Consider the following 20586-nt stretch of genomic DNA (forward strand, 5'->3'; position numbering starts at 1 on the left):
TGTCACAAAATCTCTGAAGTGCAGTGTCTTAAGATTTTTTTAGTGTGTCAAGTGATTTACTTTTGCGTAGTAAAGCTCTTAAGATTACTGGGAGTAATACTAGTCGAGTATTTTAGCAAAATCAGTACATAAGTACCAAGTACTAAGACGCAGTACTCAACCCAACCCTGTATGTGTTTAAGAGTATATCGTGTTATTTTTAGAAAGTGCTTGAATTTTGAAAGTTGTGAACGCTATTATAAATCCTGAATTCTACAGGATTTCAACACTGAAAATATGGTCGTCATTTTCTCTAGGTTTTATGGTTGTTAATCATATTTTGATCAAGCAATGAATTTATTCAAAACTTTAACATCTGATTAATTGCAAATAATTGAGCCGTGCCATTAGAAAACCAACAAAGTGGCTTTGCGACCAGCATGGATCCAGACCAGCCTGCGCATCCGCGCAGTCTGGTCAGGATCCATGCTGTTCGCTAACGGTTTCTCTAATTGCAGTAGGCTTTAAAAGCGAACAGCATGGATCCTGACCAGACTGCGCGGACGCACAGGTTGATCTGGATCCATGCTGGTCGCAAAGCCACTATGTTGGTTTTCTCATGGCATGGCTCAATTATTTCCGGTATGTGTGCTAAATATTATACAGCTTTGATAAATTCAAGTTTAACTTGTACTCTTCTTCAGCAGCGTTTTATATTAAGACGTCAGCGGAAATGGCGGTCTTCCTTACTAACGAACGTGTAACGTAATTATATAAATACTATTTCTATTACATGTACATATGAAATAGTAAATGTAAAAGTAATTTATAAGCAAAGAATATGTATGTCTGTCAGAGTTAAGGAAATATTTTTTTAATCCGACCTCGAGTCAGAATTTTTTTCCTCTTTTTTTGCTGTGATTTGAGAGGAAAAAAACTGCTTTTCAATAATGAAGTCAGAATACTTTCATAAAGATGCCAACCCTCCCCACTCCCAGCTTCCTAACCCCACTCCCAACCCCCAGCGTTTTCTCTACTTTTGGCATTCTCTTTGCCTTAACTATTTGCCTCCCTTCTTTCTATTCTTTGGCAATCATGCACAGAAGGTTGTCCGTTTGCTAATGATTTTATAAAATCATTTAGATTTAGACAGTATGGTTATCTAAGTTTCGATTTTCATTATTACGAATATTTAACGTGTGAAACTTGTCGTATATAAGTTGTACGATTTAGTTATTACAATTAGTGAGTATGTAAACAAAATCTTGTTTGTATGAGAAGGCATTGGGAAATGACGAACTCGGGGATGAAGTGTCCTTTATGTGTTTACAGATGTCTACAATTATGTATTTTATATGCTGTATGGCGGCTGTAAAATGTCTCCCCGTATTTGGATTCAGTGTTGTTATAATTTCTTGTTCTTTGAGTTCATGGAGTCCATTCAATGGATGTGTAATAGAATTCTGCTTAAGCCGGAGCTAGGGGGCGTGAGAGGTGTTGTACATTCCATTACCACTCAAGAACAGACTCGAACAAACCGAGTCTGCTACTATTCTGCTTGATTGCATTTTGTGCTTCCAAATGGTCTTTTTACATATTTTATAAACTGTCAAAACAGAAGTATTGAATTGTGATGTGGCAGCTGTAAAAAGTCACCCCGTACTTGGATTCAGTGTTTCTATATTTTCTGGTCCTTTGGGATCATGGAGTCCAACCAATGGCTGTGTAGTAGAGTTCCGCGTAAGCCGGTGCTAGTTGGCGGTGCACATTTCATTACCTCTCATGAACAGACTCAATCAAACCGAGTCTGCTATTATTCTGCTTGATTGCATTCAGTGCTTCTAAGGAATCTTTTTACAGATTTTATTATTTGGTATCATCAAAGTATCATCAAACACTTATAGCATGGCTTGCCGGTCAATAGTCAAAACGCAGCTATTTGCCCTTTGACTGAAGTACTTCGGGCAAATAATGTTTACGTATCGCCCGACAAACCATGCATTAAGTGTTTCTATAGCATGACATCAAAGATATATGTTCACAGACTAACATTTAAGTTTTTACTTTAAGCCCAGCAAACATGTTCTGAATATAGGCTGGTAATATACAAGTGATTTACATATTAAAGGAGTCATATAATCATACAAATCATTGTGTGCTATATTTGTTTCTTTAATAGTTATATCCCTTTTTTGTTAAAAAACTGCATCTGGTGAAGCATATAACGATTTAGTATGCGTGTGATATAGATTTTTACTATAAGGCTAAAATACAAAAAAAATTAAGGTAACATTTTGAGAAATGTGTTATGTGATTCGGTGGGAGTTGGGGGTGTCAAACAGAAGAATTAGATATAAATTCTTGCCTCAACATTAATTACAGTAAAGGACCCTCTAGATTTCGGGGTCATTGATTCAACGGTCAGAGTCATACCGACTTATATACAAAACAGTTTCTTCAAACAGTTTTCATCAACTGGATTACAAGTCAAGGTTACTGTGACTGTTAATACAAAAATGTTCCGCTCAATATTTTAAGAACGTCTTAACTTATAATGCTCAACCTTGACAGATCACTGGCCGTGGGCAGTAAATGACCCATATAGGACCTGAGGAAACTGGGTCAAAGACCAATGGTCGCAGTTACCATAAGTAAATAAGTCGTAAACTGCTCTTGGCCGATGAATGACCCTTCTTGATTCTGAGGTCAGTGGGTCAAAGTCCAAGGTTACAGTAACTGTTAGCAGAAAACCGTTTCCGCGTAATATATAGTTAACGCCTTAAACTACGTTCCCTAATCTTTGCAGATCTATTACCGATGGGCAGTGAATAATCTCTGTTGATTTCAAGGTGTCGTTATTCACCTCATACCTCGTTTCTGAATAACAGATCATAGTCACTGTCATCAACAGCAGCTTTTATGAGAACCTTAAAACTGCAAAAGAGTATCATAATTTTCTATTTGAATAAAGAGCCATATCTCATAATATAGTAATAATGTTTCGAGGCAATAGACTTATTTTATACGTCAAGGTGCTTGACATTGAATTAAGATAGAAACATGCTATGGTATATTGTTGCCAATATCAAACAATCAAGAGTATGATAATATAAACAATGAATGTAAACATTCACGTACAGTATAATATTTAACCAATATGATGAGATATGTTATCTATAAACAATTGACAATGATATAACTTATACATGTATTAGTGGGTTAAAAAATCTAGCTGACAGTAAAACGGTAACAATTAAGTGTAAATTCATAATTGTAAGTAAAAACGTTTCTATTTCAAAGTTTTGATTTCATGTAATTCTATATCAGTTAAGCCTACATTTACAAAATATCTGTAATAATTATTATATTTAGTAATTTAACTTTTGTTACATTTGCTATGAAGTAACATTTTTCATGTTCCAAAAATCTCTCTGTATTTTGTTGATAATGTAGCCCTTTTCAATTAAGCGCTGTAAGTCTTAACATGTAAAAATGACACTTGTTATGGTATCGAAATATAACACGCTAAGTGAAATGTTCTATTTTTGTCACAAATTGATGAAGGGAAAGCAAAAGTGTAAACATAAACTTCTCATAGTACTTTTGCATTACGTACCCTTGCAATCTGACTAAAGTACTTGATCTTCTAAACGAAGATCTGAGAACGACCCATTCACATTCGTCTTCTGTATATTTTGGATTTCCATTATTGCTATTTTTATGTTATCCAATCAGGCGACTTGTTCGATTGTCAAAGAGTAAGAAAAATATGCAGTTATTTCAGGACTCGAACCCGGGACCCCTCACTTACAAAGCAAGTGGCCTACCGACTGAGCTAACCGGCTATCTGATACAATACGACATAAGAATTGTAAATATCAAAAGTCAATGCTAGAGGTAGATTTGCAAGATGTTGTAAGCTAGGCTCTGATTGGCTAGTGAAAGGGCCGTCAGAACGAGGCAATGAATAGGTCGTTTTCAGATCCTATGCGTAGCGTAATAGGAGATGTACTTTAGTCAGATTGGTACCCTTGTTACTTTCTCTTGTTAATGGAATGAAACAACGCAAAATGAGAAAAGTTATTTGCAAATTTATATTGAATTTCTACCACATGAATGAAACAAGAAGCGAACGAGATATTAACATTTGCAATTAAAATTGAAATATTGCTTTTTTTTTGCAATTTATTACGTGCCACCCTTTCGTTAAAAACAGTCTTTACAGTTCAATGTTTCTTCTTAAATTTATATTTTTATGCTTTTTCCAAACAATTTTGCTTAAATATTAGTTATTAAAAATAACTCATACATTATCCATATTGCCATTTACCTATGAACCAAGTTTCATGAAAAAAAATGTCTTGTAATTTTAAAATTATCGCAGGATCCACTTTTGCCATTTTTTTCGTATTTCTGGAGTATTTGTTGCCACAGAAAAAAATCAAAGCACGTGAAAAATCTAATTGCCCTCTTTTCACCTGTAGAGTGTCAGGTAAATACCTTGCACCTTTTATCGTAGGATTCCACTTTGTATGACGGATGGACTGACGGACGGACAGACAAACGCGGGACAAAAAGTAAGTCCAGTTGACTAGTATTAAAATTATAAAAGCACAAAATTGTCTTGAATATTGTGTGAAAACGATTTATAAAATCAATTGCGCCCACACCATGTTCTGTAGTAAAACGGATAAGCTGGAAAAAAAATCCGTATGTTAACAATTTTTTTAAAGAAATTCTTTCATAGATAGCTTTCAAAATAATTCTCTAGACAAAGAATATAGCATCATTTAGAAAAATATGGAAATAATGATATTACTGTCATGGTACATCTTAAGTATTGACGTATACTTATACATTTCATCTGAAAACAAATGACATTTCCGAAACAAAAGTTGTGAAAATAATTCTGTAAAAATGTCTTTAATCTTTCTTACAATGGCTTTGTCAATTTCAAAAGACACTAGTCTGGAAACACGCCTCGATTTTTTTCTAATCCAGTAAGAACTTCAAAAACTGAAAGAAAACAATCATAATATTATCTGAAATATGCCTTTAAATCTAAAGAAAATATTATGTTTCTTGCAAAAATTGGAGCTAGTCACATAGCTAACAGACAATATGGAATGTCAGACTTTTGACCAAAATAATGCTGTCATGTGGCCAAAGAAAGAAAGCAGGCAAGATTATGAGGATGGGGATGACTTAAATCTTGAAGTCATAGAGGTAAGTCTAATGCTAAACAATATATAAATACGTTTGTATAACTCGAAATATATCTCTGCAAAGCCACGTTTAAGAAAGTGTAGTTTTGAATCTAACGTCATATATATTTTCTTACCTTTTTTCAAAAGACAGTATATCATTTCTTTCAGATAGCGTTCTAGTAAAACTGTGTTGATCTTTCCGAACATTAGCGTAACCATGTCAGATAAGAATATTAAATGTTGGTGACATTTTGTCTGAGTCAATATGGCAGTTCTTATAACACTAAAATACTTTTACCGTTTAGTACTTTGATTTAAAAATATATATGAGAAACTGGATTTATAACAAGTAAACAAGTTGTTATACGGGAATAGAGAAATAATGTTTCAATCAGCTTCTTAGTGTTTTACAGGACATTAAACATCTAGATGTTGATGTAATCAAACACAAGTCTGCCCTTGGAAAGAGAGGCGCAATAGCCTTGAGACGAAAACCTTCAAGAAAATCACGCAGGTCACAGCTATCAAGTAATAATGATGTCATTCTTCAAGATTGCACAGGTATGGAGTCACAGATTCAATAAGCCCATATTTTAACTTCCACATATATATTACTGATAGTTTAATGGTACAAATATATCAATAACGCGCAGGTAAATGCCAACTTCTGACACGGCAGAGTAAGTCTGTATTTCAAAAGTGTTCATTAAACTTGATTTCACTGTATAATTTCACGTGTCGAAATAAAATCTCCAAAATTAGAGATTTTACGAGGATTGTTCAAATATGAATGCATCTAAGTACATAAAAATGTATCCTTGATAGATTTCAATGAAAATTTCATTTGGTCCCCTTGAAGTATTCACCTCCAACAGATATGCAAAGTTTCAGTCTTCTAATCCAATCCTTGAAGGCATTTTCATAGTCTTTTCTAGATATACTATGAAGACACTGGAATATTGCAGAATCGAGGTGTTTGCGCTGCACAGGTTTTCGACCAGAAAGGTATCTTTTTTGCCTTGGGAACAAAAAGAAGTCACGAGGGGCAAGGTCAGGCGAATAAGGAGGGTGAGGGAGCACAACAACCTTTTCCTGCTTCAGAAAGTCTTGTACAGTAGACGCCTTGTGCGATGACGCATTGGCATGTAGCAATCTGACATTGGCCAAACCAGTTGCGGGTCTTCGAGTTTTGAAATATTTCTTCAGTTTTCGAAGAACTTTAGTCTTGTAAAACTTCGCATTTACGGATTTGCCTTTAGGTACAGCAACCTGAATGGCAGGACCCTGAGTTGTGAAGAATATGGCATACATTACCTTCTTGACACTCATGGTCCGCTTTGCAATGCATGGTCTTTTGCCAGACTGTTGCCCATATTTTGTTCTGAATCTTTAGTTTGGGCTCAAAAAAGTGAACCCATGTCTCGTCACCAGTGACGACATTTGCGAAAGACCGTGCATTGTAATTTGGAAACTGTTTAAGCAACAATTTTGCGCATTGCACGCGTGCCTTTTTCTGCTCATCTAGCACAGATCTTTCTCATTTTCAAATTACGTTTCAGAATTGTATGAGCTGCTCCTAATGAGATGCCAACCATACTAGCTATTTGCCTAGCGGTGTATCTTGTATACGTAGCAACTATTTCTTTCACTCTAGCAACCATCTTGGAAGACGTTGCTGTTTTCGGCCGACGGCCATGTGGTGCATCTTCTGTTGAAACTAACCCACATTTGAATTTCTTAAACCAACGTATAACTGTCGAAAAAGACATTTCATTATGCCCATAAACATAACATATTTCATCAAAAATGTCTGTACACCCTATGCCAAGAATACAACGATTCTTAATATAGGACCTTCTTCCAACCATTTTTGTATTAGTATACACGAGTAGGCAATGTTTAGCGAGCAAAAGACACAGCTAAAATGAACGGATTTTAAGGAGTGTGGTATCAATGTAAAGCTAACATGTTTATCTACCCAATAATCTTAATTTCCTCGTGATTTTCGCATTATTGAGCGAGATAACGTTCTAGATGAATTCATTCTGAACAATCCTCGTATAGCACAACATACTTTACATAATTTTCCTAAATATCTACTTGTCCTATTATTCTCTGTACTCTAGCTTATAAAACTTCACACGTCTTGTTTGCCTCTGTGACAATCTAGCAAAAAGTATTTTGAAGAAATTGTTGTATGTTTTAAGATTCTAAACCAGAAGCAATGAGGAATGGCCATGCTGATGAATTAAGTGTTGATGCTGAAGACGAATATGAATTGTCTCCCTCTACCAAAAAACCTATTCAAAACATGGCGTTACCTCTTCATGGTATGGCAGGAAAGGTAAGTAGCCAATAAAATCTATAAAAATAGCATATTGAAGCAAATATCACAGCCAATTAAAATAATAGCAAATAATGTGCAGCACTTAGAACACTATTGTAAAATGTCTTTGAATGGACTCCGTAATCCTTAAGAACAAGGAAAAATAACAGAACTAAACATTTACATTCTGATTTATTCTAACTCTCACTATAGCTTAAAGTTAACAATTAAGAATTCAAAGGATTTAAAATTTGGAAACTATAAAACTGATTGCCATAGAATTTTACCAAAGACAAAATATTCCTTTCTCCACTGTTCTTACTTCGGGCATTAAACAGATTTTAGATAACAAAACATAAAAATCCAATATTCCATTTTTTGAAATACAGTTATAGAATAACATTCGTTTCTTGAGTAAACACTTTGTCTTATGACAGAATATTAGCTTTTGGAGAATTAAATACGACATACGCATTCTAGAAAAAGTAATGGAATACAGTTGATGCTTTTTACATTCAAGTCCCCATCTCTAAGGACGTCATCGACGGAACAGGACGATGAAGACAATACAATGAATACAGCTTCAAGTGAGGCTATACGTTTGCACAAGCCCCATCCAGGGGCTTTTGTTCTTCCTAATATCCTTGCACTTCGTCATTCTAAACTACAGAGACCCCAGAGTGAAACAACAGAGAAGACATCAGTAGAGAACAAACCAGCTGCTTTCAAAATACCAGTACTGAAGTATGTGAAACCAGTAGAAAAAGGTCCATCTCGAGAACCAGACTGCACACCTGTTTTAAGTCGAGCTAGATTACGTTCGATTGAGGGACAGAAGGGAGAGAAAAAAGTTAGCAACGAAAATGTAGACAATATATTTAAGAAACCAACCCTTCGAAGCGCTTTGGAACAGAGGCGAGATAAATCTCCTGCGGAGAAAATTAATACAGGTGCCCAAACTTTAATATATGTCTCAAATATGTTTTCAGATTTTCCAACTTCTGCATTTTAGCAATACAGATCAGAATAGAAGTTATCAATTAATATAGGGCAATATTCTACAGCATCCAAATCAGATAAGCATTTTCCTTTTTCTTCCTTTTTCTTCCTTTTTCCTGTTGCAGGAGCAATTCAAAAACCAGTCTTAAGAAGTACACCTAAACTAAATAAAAAACCAACAGAACAAAAATATAATGAAGTGTTTGAACCTGAAAAACTAAGACGTATTCCGAAACAAGAAACTGACTCCGAAACCGTATTAGAAAGTGATAAACATGTGTTTGATAAAACAAATTTACAAAGTACGGTTTATGGGCAAGGAAGTAAAAGTCGTTCTGTAAAACAGCAAACCAGTGTAAAATTGCTGATAAGTCATCAGTAAAAACTACAAATAGTAACTCTAGGTCAGATTCAATAAAAGATAATTCTCAAACTTTTCATAGACCATCTATGTGAATAATTAATAGAAAAAAATCAGATAACTCTACACAAGAATCTTCCACGCATGGACTCAACCTTTTAAAGAAATCAAACGTGGTATCTGAAAAAGATACACAAGAACATTCTGAGCCAAACGGAATATTTGGGAATTCCTGGCTGGCACCATTAAGTGTGTAGTATACCCAAACATTTTAATGTACGCTTGTCCAACCACGAGGCCAACGAAAGAAAGCAGACAAGGATTTACGACAACATTAACGAGAAACTAAATTTGTTCGAATACTCATTTTTTCTGAATAATCAACCTGTTTCCGATTTGAAACTAAATTGTTAGATTATGTTGAAACAATGCATTGATCGAAAAATGATAATTCACAGACATCATGGCGCTACTTGCCAGTATTTGCACAAAAATAATAGCTTATATCGCAAAACCTGAATTAAATAATATATTTTAAATACCCCTGCAAATCTTTTTTGTGGCACGATAGGATACAATATTTAATGCATAAATAAATCCTGATAGGCCATTCAGGTCATAAAGAAAATTGCACTGAAAACGTCGCTGTTATTCATACTTGCTTATAAATGAATAGAGAATTTTATTAGCATGGAAAGAAGAGCACCATGACATGTATATCTAAAGATTAAGCTTTTGCATGTCGGTGTCGTACTAAAGAAAGATTGATTCTTTATTTGCATCAATATCCGATTCAGAACCAGTTATGATGGTAAATGACAATGCTAACGAACTAAATTGTGATGCTGACGAAGGAAATGAACTGTCTGCCCTTGCCAAGAAACCTAGTCAAGCCATGATATTACCTGGCCATCGTACGGCGGGAAGTGTAAGTATCAAATCCAGTATACAGAAATATCCTTTGGAACCATGTATTGCAATTAAACAAAGTTTTTGTCGACTCGTTTCGAGTGTGTGTGTTCAAAAATAAAGAGAAATAAAAACAACTCTTACGACCACTTTCGAGGCATCGGCTTCAGTTGGACTCTAGTATATAACAGCATTGAACAGGCTCTGTGCTCTCAAAAAAACTCAAAATACAAAATACAGTAACAATGAGAGCATATAAGAAATCAATGAAAATTTAATTTTGCTGACCAATTTATCTTAATAAAGAGCATATAACAAATCAATAAAATTTTAATTTTGCTCTGAACCACTTTTATTACCATAGTGATATGATATATACATTCATTTCATTGTCTGCTGTTGTTACATAATAAGGAATCAAACATTTTCTTCGAATAAAAATGAAACCTGGGTAACTTAAATCGTTTCCTTATGCAAGATATTTGTTTTAATATAATTATTACTGGGATAAAAAATGGTTTCATTACAACGCATGCGGAATAGAAATTAAGAAAATTATTCAACTACTGCCTTATTTATCATTGTAGAGCCCATTTCAAAGAAAGTTATCCCTCGATCATGATGTTGATAACAAACAGATACATACAAGTGAGCTGACAAAATCATCCACGCCACCTCGAGGACCTTCTCTTCTTCCGATTAATACACGCCAATCTAAATTACGAAGATCTCTGAGTGATGCATCAGATAACAAACCAGTTGTTTTCAAAAAGCCAATATTGAAGTCTGTGAAGGAAAGAGTGAAGCCTAAAGTCTCAGAGAAACCTGATTTGCTTCAGAAAGTAGCAAACACGCACGCCAAGGCGCTAGAAGTTATGCATACAAAAGGTTGGTGTATAAACTAATAAATGGCAAGTTGCAATATTTGTAAAATCATGAGTTTCATCATCCAGTTATTTGCTTTTAGTAAATATAGGATGCATATTACTCAGAAATTCCTGGCTGATACAGCACGTAGAACATTTTATGACCAATCAAAGTTCATGTTCTGTTTAACTGTTGGGGGAGGGTTCTTTTTTTAAAAAAATAATTCATTCATTCTAGAAATCATTTGAAAAAATTGCCAGTCTTTGTTGTAGGGCATGTCATAATACGGACTTATTAAACTAACCTATTTTGAAACAGTCACCACTTACTTATTGCAACCAACATATTTTTTTTCACTTTGTATCCCTTACTTTACAGAAGTTAAAACAGAAGGAGCAGAAACATCATTGTGTCTTGAGAAATCCCACAGTCAGTCATTAAAGTATTTTACAAACAGTCAGTCAACAAGCAGTCGTCATTTAGAGCTGAGAAATATCGAGGACTCTTGGAAACGTGTAACAACTCCCAGACAGAGAAATGCCTCAGTAGGCTCAGAACATGAACATGGAAGTAACAGAACTTCAGTAACCACAGGTAAAACTTCAAAGCTCAATGATGTATAAATAGGTCCGTATTTGTCAAAGATCAAAAGTTAAAACTTATCAATAACAACATCAAATATTAATTTTATATTGATGAAATATTAATGAGTTGTCGTTTCTCATGCAAACTTAAGGAGGTAGGTTACCTTCATATTTGTAAGTGCGCATGTCCAACCGGAAGCTAACGTGACGATTTACGACGACGTTTACGACAAACTAAATGTGTTTGTAAATCCATTCTTCTGAAAACAAATCATGAACCTGTCTCCGAGCTGATGCTTTATGGTTTAATAATGCAGAAATAATGAATAAATTGCCGCAGAAACGCTTCAAAACAATGTTGCTTTAAAATGACGTCAATGACGTCATGACTTTACGTGTCAGTTACCGCGCAAAATTAATAGCTTTTATTTTGAAAGTACGTAATTCTGTGCATTTTCTTTATTTGAACTATTTTCAAACAGCTATTATTTGCTGAAATATTATTTATGAGTCTTTTGCTTTGAATAACAATCAATATTTTGCTTCTTTTATGTAGTTATATTGAAATGTTATGCGGAATGTAAGAAAATGGATGATGGTAACCGATGTTATTTGGAATATAATTGGGTGAAAGGTTACTTGTTACGGCCATTTTCAAATAAAAAACTTGCAGTTTGATTTGTAATACCTATTTTTCAGTTTTCGTTGATAATTTGTTAGTTATATACTAAAACTAAGCTCTAAAATTGTTCAAATTTCAGTAGAAAATTGTGATTTCTTGAATTGAATTGATGTTACAATGGAAACGAAGCCCGTGACCTATATATCTAAATGTAAAATTCAAAAGCGTTGACACTGGTCTATTTAAGGAACACAGCTTCAGCTTTTTATTTTCATTTCAACAACATCCACGAGAATAATAGCACATGCTGAACGTTTTTTCCATGAAAAATGCAAGACGAAGGGTACTGCTGTAAGTATTTTAAGCTGTGAAATTTGTTTGAATAAATACAAATAACATGAAAATATAACTTACGTTTGAAATAATATGTTTTGAAGCTACATTAACAAGAAAGATAATTTTATGCAATATTTTTTATAAGAAATTGCGACAAAAAGCAAGATATAAGCTATTTTAAACATCTCTGTTGCCATGGTTACTTTAAACTTTAAGAAAAATAGGGTACCATGTAAAGTGCTTGGTATTTTGCTAATAATATTACCCAAATATTCCATGTTGGTTATTAACAGAATGGCACTGAAGCCGTCGAAAACCCCGTTTTTATACATAATTGTTTAAAAATGAGCGAAAATGCGTTACCAAGGAAACACGAGCCCCGCGACATATACATTTTAAGCTTATATTAGAAAGCTAACGCGCATACTAGTAAAATTATCAATTATGCAGATTTCTACGGATATCAGTGAAACTAAAATACACTGAAAAGTGTTAAATATCAGTATTTTCCTTCTTCTTTCAATATAAAATACCTTTGGAGGGTCATGTTCTTTAAACCTGGATAAAAATTGAACTTGAAGGGCCAGAGAAAAACGAAATTGAGATTGTAGCTGTTAAAACATCATATTACACAAAATACAAAAAATTGATGCGGTTCAACTAATTTGAATTTACCCTGGTAACAAGGTAACCTACCTCCTTAATGAATGCGGACCTAACTTTTGATCAGTTCGTAAGGTCTAAGGACAAAGGCACATTATTTGTAATTGAAACAACTCAGACTGGTCAATAGTTGTCTTGTCTTTAAACACCCACTTTGCTGTCATGGAAAATTAACGATGTGTAGGTTTTGCAAAATGATTTAAAGATAAGACAAAAAACTTTCTTGTACTTAGTCGCATATATTTTTATTTATTGTTTTCGAATATTTAGTGTTTATGTGTTACTTCTATTCATCAACAACTGCAATCCAAGCTTGATAAGGCATGCATTGTTCCCTTCAATGTGTAATTTAGGTGTCTTAAGAAAGTCCAGCCAAATGAAACTCCATAGTGCTTATCAGAATCAATATAGCTTGTTTGTGTTTCTGTTGCATTATAAGAGATTAACTTTAGAGAAAAGATTGCTTGTTAATTTGAATATAATTAATTTAGATTCTAAACCAGTAGTAGCGTCGAATGGCAACGGTGATAAACTAAATGGCGATTCTGATGACATATGTGATTCGTCTGTCACTCCTAATAAACCGATACCTCTTCCTGGTATAGCGGCTATCGTAAGTAGTCAATCAAATTTGTGAAAATATCCTTTCTAATAGAAAACTAAGCCAAGCAAAGACAAACTCGGTTTAATTGAATGTTGATTAGAGCTGTTTAAATATGCAAAAGCCTCACATCCCCAACACAGGTTTAAGTAGAGTTTTAATATAAAATTAATCAAAGGTACTCGTATTCCAAACCAACAAGAAATAGTATGCGCACCGTTAAAACTTATATTGTGGTTTTAATATTCCCACCTATTAAGCTAAATAGAGAGCAGATTTCAAATCCACGGAATTTTAGTTTTTATTTGCCCCACTTTTCAAATGATGACCGTATGATTATGTAATAGTTACTTGATGTTTTATTTGCTGTCTTAGCCCAAATCTCATAAGAAGTCATTTCCTGAAAACAATGATAGTGAAAATGCAATGTACACAAAGGAATTTAAACGAGTGTCCAAGCCATCTCCAGGAGACATTGTTCTTCCTTCGAACGGTACACGTCCATCTAAATTACAACGATCTCAAAGTGATGTAACAGAGAAGAGCAAACCAGTTATTTTCAAAAAGCCAGTACTGAAGTCTGTGCAGGAAAGAGTTAAACCTAAGACATCAGAGAAACCTGAATGGCACCTGCAAGCAGCAAACAAACGATCCAGTTTTCTTGAAGGTATGTACACTAAAGGTGTTTGCATTAACAAATTAATATCGGCAACTGTATCCACGAATTAGAAAATATTCCAGCTTTTTAATTATGAGTTGATATGGCATACTCGTTACTTGGAATTTCCTGGCTTAAACAATACCCAGAACATCGAAATAAAAATTAAAAGTCACATTCTCTTTCTGTGTTGCGAGATGTTTCCTTATACAGAATTTATTAATTCACAACTTCATATTGAGAAATTTCAGTCATTTTATAGTTTAAGAAGACACTCAAACTAAAGCTTATAACACCCATGAAGTAATGTCATTTAAATTATGCTCCTGCCATTAATTTCCGGGTGGCGGTCTAAAGCATTGTCACCCCTGTACATGTGTATTACTTTATGTGCGTTTTTATTGTCTTCCAGAAACCACGCCTGGCCGTTAAAATAAAAACAAAATTAAACTGAAAATAACTTTAAACAAAATGTGTGAATATTGTCCCGTTATGGCTAATATTTGATTAAATTTTGTAAAGTTAGATACTTTCGCGAAGCGAAAATTTCGCAGTTTTTCAAATTGGAATTGGTATGTGAAGTAGAGTATTTACCAAGTAAGTCCATCTTTCCCGCAAGATATCACGACCTGTCAGTTTTCACACATTACTAATTTCTAGACCGGAAAGCTAAGTGTAAAAAGGAATGCGAAATATATTCTTCACGTACATGGCTTATTCTTGACCGAAAAGCTATCTGAAAAGAATGCCTAAAAGTCATTTGCTCTAATGGATTCTTTAAACCATTATACAACAGTAGACTGTACAATATGTACAAAAGCAATAAAAGATAAAAGTATTATGTGTATTTCTATTGTCTATAATGTGTTTATATATTGATGGATAACTTGGCAGGAATACTCACTGCAACATGGTAACATGTCCTTTGCTAGAATTAGGCCTCAATGTCAAAGGTCAAGGATACTCTTAAAGTTCAATTTTAAAGTTTAATATAGCCAAGATTTCATGATTCACAGGACACGCATATTTCTTTGGCCTTACAACGCAATCAGGCTTTCATATTATAGGTACAAGTGTTTTGTTTACTTCTATATCCCTTTTTACAGACGATCATCATGGCAGAAGCCGTTATGATTTCAGCACTACGGGAGACTCTCTTAAAAGTGTAACCACTCAAATATTGAATAAAGCTTCATTGAGCTCAGAAAGTTAGCCTCAAAGAAAAGTAAATGCAGAACCCACGTTAATCGTTAGGTTTAAATGATGTATAAACATGCTTTTGATCAGTTGCTAAAGGCACTGGCCTCCAGATCGTACAACAACAAAAAATGTAAAAAATGGTATTACGATATTAATGATATATTTCCTAAGAAATGTTGAAACTTAATTACTGACAGACTATATGTTTTGGAAACACGTGAGAATTAGTTACTTTTACTAATTTCAAGCATTTGTATTGCTTTACTCATGGTAAACTGCCTTAATAATAAATATCTATGTTTAACGATCTATAAATACATATCCCATAGGTTCAACAATATCTTCTCCTTCCCTGAACGGTTTAAATGAAGTTCCAAAATGGAGGAGAGAATTAGCTCAGAGGCGAAAGAGCAGGAAGGATACATCTCTAGAAGTAATTTGTTTTTTATACCTATTTGTGTTTCAACTGACTATGTTTTATCATTACATTTATCTTATTTGTCGCTTTTTAGTCCCCTATGGAACACCGGAGCGGACTGTAGGAATGCCCTCCGTCCGTCCGTCCGTCCACAAATCTGGATCCTGAAATTACACAAAAAGTATTCAAGCTGGTTTCATAAAACTTGGTGTGTGAATAGAGGGCAAAATGTAGATTATTCATGCACATGACTTATTTGTTAGTTGCTTGTAGGTCAAAGGTCAATGTCACTATAATTGAAGATCAAGTAACAATTGTTTCTGCTCCGTAACTTTTAAATGCATTGATGGATTATCTTAGTGCTACACACAAACATTCCCTAGATGAGACAATGTGTAAACGCATGATCTATGCTTGTCGGTTAAAGGTCACATGTTTAAGGTCAAGTTAAAATTTGTTTCTGCTCCATGACTTTTAATTGCATTGAAGGATTCTTATCACTACAAAGAAATGTTCCCTATGATTAGACTGTGTCGCGCATATGACCCATGGTTGTCGGTCAAAGGTCAAAGCCACTACTGAAGGTCAAGTAAAATTGTTTCTTTTAACCGGTAAGAGACTTCTGCATTGCCACTGCAATACTCTGTCACTTGTTTGTTCTTGTAAAAATGAGTTTGGGTTATGTGTCATATGGCGAAATTCTAGCTTTTCATGGTGGAGGAAGACCCCATGCGTTCTTCCGAGTATTGTTTTGAGCCACAACCGACGTTCTGTAAGCTAGCTTGATTTCTCACTATGGGGGGATAATTTTGAATATACCAAAAACACCAGTTAAACAATTGTATACATTTATTTAGCTAAATTCTTCATCGTGATACTGATGCGCATCATATGGATTAACGCCATATAAATCTAAAACTATTATTTAAGAGAATAGCTGTCATAAAAGGATGAGTGCTTTAAATGTAATCTGTATTTCAGGAAATACCAAAGAAAGACGGACCTGTTGAGCCAGATTGGAGAAAGGAAATTCACCTTCGTAAACTTAGAAATACTGCAAAAAACTCTGACGGTGATATATTGTATTGTACTTTTCTGTTTCTCTTTACATCATATCAATTTAACTTCCAGATAAAGATCAAATTTACTTTGGTCCCAGTGGGATACGTTTTAGTGGAGTTTTAGCCATTCCAGGTTTTGTTTAAGCGTTGTTGTTACATTTGCTCATATTTAGTTGACTTTTGTTGTACGTGTGCGTGATTGGGTTCTATGCAATAGGCTTTTAGAATTAGTACCATGTACTTTCAAATTAATTTCTCATTATCCGCTTTTTTCCGGCATGGATGTATGTTTTTACCGATATTTTAGTTCTAGCGCTGATGTTAAATCAAGCTTTACTTTGATTTCGGTTTAACGCTTGTTAATCGATTTACGGTTATTCTTATTTCAAACTTTCACATACTTTGCATATTTTATTCTACATTAGTCATATTCTTGTAATAAGTTTTGCTTTAACATCGTAATATCAGTTTACGTCACAAAATGTGTGCTGTTCAACATTGCTATTTGCAAATAATTAATTTTAGGATATGACCGTCTCTTGAGTTAAATGTATTCTATTTGACATCTTAAAAATGCACTGCTGAGTATGCTTTCTTTCGTTTCGAGAGTAAATGTTTACTTACCTTCATCAACGTAGAATACTTTGCGAAATCATATTGTTTTTGTAAAGTTATCCTAAAAATTATTCCATGATTTCTTATACAAATCAAGTTTAGAGTTTATGCTACATGACCAGAGTCTATTCAACATATGCCTCATGGACAATCGGAGTCAAAACTATAAATAGTCTGTGATTTTTTTAATATTACGTGATTAAACAAATACTAATGGCTTTGGAGATCAGTAGTCAAAACTATTGTATAAGGTCCTAACCGGTCAGTAGATTTACTATAGTATACTAATTGCTGTTATTTATTTTGCAGATTCGGCCGTTCATGGGAATACTGACTAGTCTGGTAGTGTAAGCTTGTATTATCTGTGTAGATATATCGGTGTTTATAGATGGAAATTTCATACAATGCTTAGTACTTAGGATATTGTCAAAATTTAGGGGATTTATTCTGTGTTCTTCTTTCAAGTATGTACAGAAAGTCATCGCACTCTAATCATCTACTCTTGGCGAGTACACTTTTCCATTTGAAAGCTCTTTGACTTACTGAATATCTAAATAGAACGTGACTGATAACATAACTGTAAGTTTTCTTTTCAATTCTTCTCCGGCATTATGATATGATGAAGAAAAAAAAACAGTATATTTACTTATACACTAGCGTTGAGTAATTTTAATGATGTTTCACAGAAAGATTGTAACATTTTTAGGTTTTATTCACATTTGACATTTTCTTTGTCATTTCGGCTTATTGATAAGTAGATCAGGTGACTCGGAATATTTCAAGGACGTGAGCGTTATAATTATTGTATTTATTGATAAATTGTGTAATCATTCATAATTTTGAAGAAACTGATGATTATCTATTATGAAAGACATTGAAAGGTAAATACAATATTCATTAAATCCAAGTTGAACTTGATTTACTTGCATTTTGCTTGCTTTGAGTTTATTTTCTTTACTTCGATCAATATAAAGTAACGTCGGGGAAACCCTGAAATGCGGAATCAGCCGGTAGTTTTGTAGCTTTAGATCTATGATTCTTTCTTCTCTATTCGTGATTGCGCCGAGGATGACATCGCAACATTTTAAGGAAGATAAAATGAAACGGACATAGTAATATTATTGGACACGGATTGAAAGTTAACAAGTCGTAATATTGTGTCATTTACCCCAACAACAGTAAAATAGCTTCTAAAACAAATGTAATGCTTTTGACTGAGGAGCAGTGAATTATCATAATCATTTAGCAGTTTATTTCATCAAATTTCACCAGGAAATAACAAAGGTTTTGTGAAAATTTTGCAATTTGAAAATCTGTGTTGTGATAGTAGGTTTATTACTTTAATAGAAGTGTCAAGGGTACGCATCCGTACCTCTAGACAAGTCTGTTAGGGGTTTTCTAGGGGTACGGACCTCCGTTTTTCCAAGGATTAGGGGTTATGTACATTTCAAATTTTGCTGAAAAACAAACAACAACTAAGACTTGATCAGTATTCAGCTTGAACTTGGATCTAAATGGTTTACAGATACCAGCGTAATTTTCTTTCGAAACGTAAATAATCGAGGAACACCAAATACATCAAAAGGATTCGAACTGGCAGAAAAAAAGATTAAAGATTAAACAAAATAATGTTAAATTATGTTGTGAGAAAACTATTTTTAAATAATGATAGTTTTACACACATTTGGTATACCGTTACGAGATTATTAAAACAGTTTTTTTTTCTCGCTGTTTGGGGAACATAACCTATACAAAACAAAAATTAGAAACATAAATGTTCCGATTTGGGAAATATTTAGTCCCATTGGATATAGTAAGGATGTGTTTAAGCAATTTCTCATACACTTGTTTTACATTGATTATTAAACCTCTTTAACAATAGTATAGTGCCATTACAAAATTGTCCATAGTTTGGTCAATCAGGAGTCACGATGTCGATCGCCACTTGAGCCATTTGCGACAAAAATTAAACATGGCTCCGAAAAATTCCAATTGGCAAAAATGGCCCAAAGCGATAAATTTCAATTTTAATGTATCTAAATTTGTATGTGGAACCTGATAATGACCTTTTTTTATTATAGTAGAAAATGATCATCAAGATGAAACAATACATGATCATGTATGAACATGCCCATAATGATCACACTGGGCATAGTTGTCTCTAAAGAGACGCCATCAAATGACAGGACACGCGATATGTACACACAATAAACGCGTCACAAAGAATTCGAGATAACTTTCCGCTTCTCGTTAGGTAATACATTGGAACTTATGTGCCATGCATAGATGCACCTTCTGCATAAAATATGTATTCTATCATGTTTACAAAAATGCAAGAAACTGAATGAATGCCATTGAAATCACTAGAATGTTTTCATCTTAGATATGCTGTAAATGTATGATTTAACATGCATGCAAAGTTTGAATATATGATATTCAGTAGCTTTAGAGTATTTATTAAAATATATACCTTTGTTTGTATTTTCACTAGTTAATATCTTCTGTGACTGGCTAATGAAAATAGTTTATGTGAATCTTTTTCATTAGCCAGTCACAGAAGATATTAACTAGTGAAAATACAAACAAAGGTATATATCTTAATAAATACTCTAAAGCTACTGAATATGATGTATTCAAACTTTGCATGCATATCTAAGATGAAAACATTCTGACAAAATATCCAATATGTATTGAAGAGTATGTGAGTATATGAACAGCCACTTTGTTACAATGTAATTGACGGAAAAATATATCTGTTTTAGCACATGACTACATCAGTATCAACCCGATACACTAAAGCTAGGTAGTAAGATGCTCTTTACTTCGCTGTCATCGAAATTGCTAACCAAGAACTAAAAGAACTTAAGGTTTTCTCTCACTAAGGCAAACACGAACTGAGCCGCCAATATGTACTGAACCACAACTGAACTTTAAAATATAGACCTCCTAGTTATACGGGGTGTTTAGTTGGTTATAGCTTGCCACTGAACTCCGTGTTTTACCTTTAGATGATTTTGATTTGAATGGGTAGTCAGGTATCCGGACTGACTGTCATAGTTTTATGCAAAATATGGTACATGTATCTATAAAAAGCAGTTCGTAATTAGAAGGTGGATGTATGACTCATTAGGTAAAATAGTCTTGATTCAGGACTGCAGCCTAGATACGTTTTGAGTTTCC

At 33.9% G+C, this 20586-nt stretch overlaps 1 protein-coding gene across 4 annotated transcripts; it reads left to right on the forward strand.

Annotated features, from left to right (window-relative positions):
* The first annotated feature begins 2933 nt into the window (after positions 1–2933).
* LOC123532167 (uncharacterized) lies at positions 2934–18324 on the forward strand. 4 transcript variants are annotated; one of them, XM_053518752.1, is made up of 15 exons: positions 2934–3252; positions 4499–4556; positions 4981–5011; positions 5101–5205; positions 5600–5747; positions 7394–7530; positions 8033–8462; positions 9670–9800; positions 10369–10669; positions 11027–11242; positions 13345–13466; positions 13830–14121; positions 15642–15745; positions 16712–16802; positions 17716–18324. In XM_053518752.1, the coding sequence occupies exons 4-15, from the start codon at positions 5101–5103 to the stop codon at positions 17742–17744; spliced, it is 2106 nt and encodes a 701-aa protein (XP_053374727.1). In that variant the 5' UTR covers positions 2934–3252; positions 4499–4556; positions 4981–5011; the 3' UTR covers positions 17745–18324. The 4 variants fall into 4 exon arrangements, with proteins under 4 accessions (XP_053374727.1, XP_053374728.1, XP_053374729.1 ...); XM_053518753.1 differs by lacking the exon at positions 4499–4556 and having other exon boundaries at positions 7406–7530; XM_053518754.1 differs by lacking the exon at positions 4499–4556 and having other exon boundaries at positions 7409–7530.
* The last annotated feature ends 2262 nt before the right edge of the window (positions 18325–20586 follow it).

Source organism: Mercenaria mercenaria, chromosome 11 (genome assembly GCF_021730395.1).
Source record: "Mercenaria mercenaria strain notata chromosome 11, MADL_Memer_1, whole genome shotgun sequence".
Classification (NCBI taxonomy): Eukaryota; Metazoa; Mollusca; class Bivalvia; order Venerida; family Veneridae; genus Mercenaria; species Mercenaria mercenaria.